This window comes from Malurus melanocephalus, unplaced genomic scaffold, assembly GCF_030028575.1.
Source record: "Malurus melanocephalus ecotype Western Australia unplaced genomic scaffold, MMel_1.1 scaffold_125, whole genome shotgun sequence".
In the NCBI taxonomy this organism is placed as follows: Eukaryota; Metazoa; Chordata; class Aves; order Passeriformes; family Maluridae; genus Malurus; species Malurus melanocephalus.
Genome location: NW_026623357.1, coordinates 384782 through 391893, shown reverse-complemented (window position 1 = coordinate 391893; position 7112 = coordinate 384782). Strand labels below are relative to the sequence as shown.

The 7112-nt window shown below is 58.0% G+C and overlaps 1 protein-coding gene across 1 annotated transcript; it reads left to right on the top strand.

The window, feature by feature from the left end:
• The first annotated feature begins 6 nt into the window (after positions 1-6).
• Positions 7-1450, top strand: FOXD3 (forkhead box D3). The gene has a single exon (XM_057370430.1). It carries the CDS (start codon positions 41-43, stop codon positions 863-865), a length of 825 nt encoding a protein of 274 aa, XP_057226413.1. The 5' UTR covers positions 7-40; the 3' UTR covers positions 866-1450.
• The last annotated feature ends 5662 nt before the right edge of the window (positions 1451-7112 follow it).

The following is a 7112-nucleotide window of genomic DNA, read 5'->3' as shown; positions in this document are numbered from 1 at the left end:
CCTGGTGAAGCCGCCCTACTCGTACATCGCCCTCATCACCATGGCCATCCTGCAGAGCCCGCAGAAGAAGCTGACGCTCAGCGGCATCTGCGAGTTCATCAGCAACCGCTTCCCCTACTACCGGGAGAAGTTCCCCGCCTGGCAGAACAGCATCCGCCACAACCTCTCCCTCAACGACTGCTTCGTCAAGATCCCCCGGGAGCCCGGCAACCCGGGCAAGGGCAACTACTGGACGCTGGACCCGCAGTCCGAGGACATGTTCGACAACGGCAGCTTCCTCCGCCGCAGGAAGCGCTTCAAGCGGCACCAGCAGGAGCACCTGCGGGACCAGACGGCGCTSATGATGCAGGGCTTCGGTGCCTACGGCCTGGCCGGACCCTACGGCCGCCCCTACGGGCTGCACCCCGGCGCCTACACGCACCCCGCGGCGGCCGCGGCCGCGCTGCAGTACCCCTACATCCCCCCGGTGGGGCCCATGCTGCCGCCCGCCGTGCCGCTGCTGCCGTCCAGCGAGCTCAGCCGCAAAGCCTTCAACTCGCAGCTCAGCCCCAGCCTCCAGCTGCAGCTCAACAGCCTGGGCGCCGCCGGCTCCATCGTCAAATCGGAGCCCAGCAGCCGCCCGTCCTTCAGCATCGAGAACATCATCGGCGTCCCCGCCGCCAGCTCGGCCGCCAGCGCACAGACTTTCCTGCGGCCGCCCGTCACCGTGCAGTCGGCCCTCATGGCCCACCAGCCGCTGGCGCTGGCCAGGACCACKGCGGCCATCGCCCCCATCCTCAGCGTGCCTACCAACATCATCGCGGGGCAGTTCCTGCAGCCCGCCGCCCCCGCCGCCGCTGTGCAGGCCAAGTGGCCGGCGCAGTAGCCCCGGGARGTAGCCCCGGGCAGCGCCCCGGGGAGCTCCGGCCGCCCCCTCGGGGCTCCGCGGCCGCCCGGGCTCGGAGCAGCAGCGGGCACCGCCGCCCCCGCCGCTTGTACATATTTGTATCAAAAATCACTGACGTTGCTTTCGGGGTTTTTATTTTTCTAAAGAGGCGAAATGACGGTCGCGATTAGGAGCTGCGAACTTTCACTTTTTTTGAAGGTTCCGGCGCTCCGAGCGGTTTTATCCGAAATAAACGAACAWACGAGGAAAAAAAAATTGTATAAAAAAGAAATAAGCGGGGGAAATTTTAAATATTAAACGAACGAACAGGGAAAGAAAAGAGAATTTTGGAGAGGAAAAAAAAAAGGAGAAAAAACGCTGTCATTCTATTATAGAAGTCTGTTTATATATGAATGAATATATGTATTCTAAATGTTATCCCTTCGTGTTGTACACAACTTTGTAAATAAATTTTTAAAATGCTCTGCCCGTCTCTGTGTGAGCGGTGTCTTTGTGACCCCCGCCCGCAGGACGGGCTGCGCGGCCGCGGAGGCTGGAGACGCGCTCGGGGCGCGGCTGCGGAGCGCCGGTTCTCTGACCCCGCGGAGGTTCGGGTTCCGCCGGTTCTGTGACCCCGCGGAGGTTCGGGTTCCGCCGGTTCTGTGACCCCGCGGAGGTTCGGGTTCCGCCGGTTCTGTGACCCCGCGGAAGTTCGGGTTCCGCAGGTCGCGGTGCAGGCGGGTTTCCCACGCTCCGTCCCGCCGGTTCGGGATGCGCCTTGCGCGGCCGCGCAGCGACAGCGCCCGGCCTTGCTCGTTCGAGGAGCGGCCGCCGCGGCGGAGCCACTGTCACCCCAATTCCTTCCAAATACAACCTTCCCCGGCAGGTCCGAGGCTCCCGCGAGCGCGCCGTGTTGTTTCCCTAAATATTTTAATTTTTCTCGGCCTGGCTTCGACTCCACATCCCGGCGCTGCGGCATTCCCGGCCGGAATAGGTACGCTTTGGGGCTGCGGTCGGGACTAATYATAAGGGAAATTATTTTAAATAAAACACGTTGGGTCGATTTAATCAATGTTTACTATTTATTTTAAGGAAAAAAAATATAGATATTCAAGCCGTGGCCGTGCGGTGTCCGAGCGCGGGTCTTTCGTTTAGATCAGGGAAATAAYCAGGGTTGAAGCAGCGGTTCTTCCCGCGGGAAGGGACCGGCCTTTCCCAGTTAATTCCCAATAATTCAGCTTTAATGACAGCTGCGAAATTAAAAATAGTAGCACATTTATATGCATTTTCAGAGCTAAAATGAAAAGACAGACAAAATGAAAAACAAAAAGAATTAATATGTAGCGTTATAATATTTAAAGCGGCGCGTCGGGGGGGTTGAGCCTGACGAGATCTCGGTCTCTCCTGTGCACTGACAGTGTTTGGTACTTTATTATCTTCCTCTTACAAAGTTCAATTTTTGCCACCTTTGAAAACCTGCGTGGATTTTGCTTTTCCGCCCGAATAWTTCGTTGTCTTTGTTAGGAAAATCGGCTGCGTAAAATGCAGGCGGGATGCGGGATGCGGCAGGCTCGGCTGCGGGAGGAGCAGAACCAGGCGCTTATTTCCCCTCCAACAACCCTCCGGCAGCCGTGGATTTAAAATAAATATATAAATAAAAGTGTCCTTGCTTTCCTGGTAAGCAGTAAATATTATTTCTTCCTAAGTAAATATTTATACCTCCGCATACATAGACTAAAATAAACCGAGCAGCCCCGGTGATGAGATCGTTTGAACTTTATAAATAAGGACTCGCTAATCATCTGCCAGGGACGGGGAGAACCTGRAGGGAGCGGGGACACGCGGGGCCCTCCACGGGCACCCACGGCCCCGCGGAACCCCGCGGAACCCCGCGGAGSGGAATGTGGCGGTGCGTGGCGGTGTCAGAGGGACGAGCTGTTTCACAGTTGTGTCTGGCTAATCGGTTTTACACAAACAGCAAATGGTGGGTGATTCGTGCGATTGAGGGGGTTGCTATATTTAGCCGATCCCCTGGGAAAAAAGAAAAGGAGCCTCTGCCCGGAGTCGCTGCGAGGCTCAAGAAGCTGCTGATCCAGGGCTTCCAGAGGACACCGGATAACAGGGGCTCATTCCATTCCCCAGCCTTTGTTACTTATAAAATTACTCGCTCATATTTCCCCACATAGCAGCAATACCTCGGCTCGGCATCTGCGCGCCGGCGGCGGCRGCATCGGCAACTTTCCTGCCCGCCGCCTCCCGCCGGGAACCGCTTCTCCCTCCGKAACCTCCGGCCGCTCTTTCTCTCCTCCGCTTTCCCCTCCATCGCGGCGGACGGCGGCCGGCGGGAGAAGCCTTTCCCGGGGAAGGGGCGACGGTGGCGGCGGGGAAGGCTCCCGGCAGCACCGGGAAGGCGAGGGGCTCGGGAAGGAGCCCGGGATGAGCCCCCCATCCCGCGGGAGTCCCCGGTTTCCCGCAGCCGCGGGGCCGTGAGCGGCAGCGGAGCCGTGCGGGCAGGTGGGGGCTCCCGGTGCCGCCGGGCTGCAGTGGCGCACCGGGGCCTGCGGGGGGCGCGGCAGCTCCCTCTGCACCCGCGGGGAACGGGCGCGCCCCCCCGGGGCCGGGAGCACCCCCGGGACCAGGAGCATCCCCGCATCACCCGCGGAGCATCCACGGGGACCGCGATCACCCTCACGGCCCCCGAGGTCGGCAGAACCTCCGGGACCGGGAGCACTCCCGGGACCGGGAACCCCCTCGGAACCGGGAACACCCCCGAGGCCCGGAGCAATCCCGGAGCCGGGAGTYCCCGGGGCATCCGGGAGCAATTCGAGGGGCTGAGAGCACTGCCGGTGCCCGCAGCYGCCCGGGACGACACCGACCCGGGCACGCTCTAGCAGCGGGTGGCGCGACGGGGCGTTCTGGCGGGCATGGGGGGTCCAGGGAGTGTCAGGAGTCGGTCCCCAAATACGGRAGGGTTTGCAGCCGGGTCAAGAGCGCCTTTCCCGGGCTCAGCCCCCACAGCCGGACAGGSAGCGGCGACCGGGAACAGCCGGGACCAGCACATCCCGGAGAAGTTTCCTCAACCCCGGGCCTCAACCAGACTAGAGAAACTCTTTGCCTTGTTCTTTCTCTTTTTTTTTCCCTTCCACAAACTTGTCCGCCGCATATGGCAAAACTTGACACGGCCGGTGACAGATGCCCATTAGTATAAGTCGTGTCACGTCGGTCCCTGGGGTGTGTTGGAAGTAACTGGATCCGAAACACSGGGAAAATGACCCTCCCTCAGCCGGGAGAGTTTACCCAGAACCACCACCCCCTGCACCCTCGCCGACCCCTCTCCTTATTTATTACAATTACGGCCCCGCCGCTCCCTCCGCCCGGGGAAGGAATTTATAATAGGATCTGACGATAGGATCTGGCCCTAATCCTCTAAACCATCAACGCTGGTTGAAAAAGGGACGAGATGRGCTCATCAGGGCCATTTCCTCGGCTGATGCGGGGCTCCCGGGAAACCCTCTCGTTTCGCTGAGCGGTCGCGGGAGTTGCGCTCCCGTTGCTCCCTTTTCCGCGCTCCCAACGCCGCCTATTTATAGCATCACTGGTGKCTCCCGGGCACCGCGCGGGGCTGAAAGTTTCGGGCTAATGGGTGTTGAAAGGCTGCGGCGAGCGTTGGAAAAGGCAGGAAAAGACATTTTGCGGTTATTTATAAATGTCATTTATCGCGTGTGTGTATTTACCTCAGTGAGGAGCCCCAGYGCTCTGAGTATCCCCCCAGCCGAGAACCGTGAGGCCCCAGCAGTGTCCCCGGAGGGGGGTGGCGATCGCAGAGCCCGCTCCGGAGCTGCCGGAGGGCAGAACTGAGGCCGGGTTTACCGGAGGGRACAGCGCCGGGAGCGCTCCCGCTGGGGAGCGTCGAGAGACTTTTCCTTCCCGGTGTGTCGGAGGGAACCGTCCACCGGTGACATCAGACCCCTTTGGGACACGGGCAGCGTTTGAGGGCGGCTCCGGCTTCCACGGGGGTTACGGGCTCGGCTCCGCGCCSGTGGAACCGGGATTTAACCCGCTGTGACCGCACCGGCACCGCCCGAGCCGGCCCCGGCTCCGTGTCCTGGGCCGGACACACAGGAAGGAGCGCAAACATTTCGCTTTGGGATGAGCCCAAAGCTCATCTTTTTTGGGCCCCTCGGGGCTCTCCCACCGCGAAAGATACCGCAAAGACTTGCTTTAGGGGGTGGAGATTTTTCCTTCCCCACGCGTGTGCGGGTCAGGGGGGCTTTTCCCGGGAGCTGCGGGAATTCGATGGGATTTTGCCTCTCGGGGCACCTCGTGTAGTTTTGCGATCGCTCCCTCAGGTCCGAGGCGCGCTCTGGGCCTGTCCCCACCTGCTCCGGGGAGGCGGAAAAACAGCCCGGCCATCCCCAGGGACATTTTATCGGTGTTAAATGGCAGCGAGCGAGGAATCGCAGCCAGCTCCTGGCGCAAGTTACGCTGCCCATCCCCGCGGCTGCGGACAGCCTGAGCTCGGGCATCCCCCGGGGCGGCGACTGATGCGCTTCAACCTCCGCGCCGAGCCGGGAGCATCCGTGTCATCCATCCCCGCAGCTTCCCTTGCCACCACCGCGCTTTTTCTCCGAGCCGGGAATCGCTGCAACCGGGCAAACACTCGCCACACAGCTTTCCTGAGAGACAACTCTTCAATTCCGGGGGCTTTGATTGAATTACGTGTTCCTAGTCCTAAAACATTAAGCGTTATGTACTTAAAAGATACAGAGCATAGGTATTACATCCACAGGAAGTATTTTAGTCAGTGGATGTTCAATGTAGCAGGTAGAGATGAACTTAGCACGTCTCCCAGACTGAACTGGGAACAGACTCTTCAGCCATAAAATGCACTTAACAGTCTATTTAATAGTGGCGAGGTCCTTGAAAATGCAATATCCATGCTAATCTTGCCTTTTTCCAAATCAGAAATGAAAAATAGGTCAGGAAGGYAGAACCTTCCCCTTCCATTTAAAATGTGACATTTAATCTATTGAAATAACTAAGTAAACTTTATTAATCCAGGATTTGGTAAGCAAGCTGAGGAAGCAGGACCTGCTCCACTTTATTAAGACGGCGAAATGTGAGAGGGAGCGTCCTTGAACTCCAGGCGCAATAAAATCCCGGTTTTCTTGAGGTGCAGCAAAATGGGAAAAGCCGGGGCACACGAAAAGCCGCCCAACCTCTCCTCTCTGTGAAGGGACGGAATATTTCGCTCTGTTTGGCCGAGGACTCGGAGCATCCCCCCGGGCTGGGATCCCCGGCTCGGACGAGAGAAGCTCYGTGTCCCTTAGCGCTCAGAAAATCTCAAGGATTCAAGAAAAAAAAAAAACAAAAAAACCCAAACCCTCAATAATTTCTAAATACTTTCTTAAATGCCACTATTTCATGGGAAAAATAAAAAWAAATCCCTCCCCCTGCGGGCTAAGATAGTGGTTTCAAACACGTTTAATCTCGGTTTTGCTYAGGAAAGGATGAGAAAGAGCCGAGGCTCCAGCGGGCTCGGAGCGGCTCCGCACCCGCTGAATCCCGGGCGATGTTCTGGTGTCGGGATAAAAGGTCAATCTGGGAATCTGCAATAGCAAACGTCTCCAGAGTTTGTTCCCCCCGCTCGCTCCGGCACCGCGGCTCCGCTCAGAAACGAAATCCTGGACGAGCTGGAACTTTTTATGGCCGCAGGCTCTTYCCCCCGCCCGCCCTAGGAAAGACTTTCTCATTATTCCGGCCGCATTTCATTCCGAATTTATGGAATACCCGCGAGATATTTGCTCGGCTCACATCGAGCCCAAGAGCCGGGGTGGAGGAGCAGAGGCAGCGGAGCTCTGAAGCCTCCCGAGAACGCCAAGGGTTAAGAAAAGCCGTTTATCTGCTCATTATCGGCTTCTCTTTACTCCTGAGCACCAAACCCCGCTCGTCTCCTACCCCGCGGTATCAATGTGTCCTGAATGCCTTTTCCAGTCATTGATCTGGTCAAAGTCACCGCAGAAATACAAGTGACAGAGACTCAATTCCAGGCGACGTGCCCGATGCGAGTATTTAGAAAGCATTCAATAAAAAAGCTTTCCCGGGGAGTGAATGATTTCACCTTGCAACAAAGAGCGCTCGGCTAATTGAAATAATGCACTTGAATGTGCGGCCGTGGGCTCCTGCTCGCCCATTCCAGCACCAGCGCAGAATTAGAAATAATCTCCAAGGTAAAACCCAAAAACTC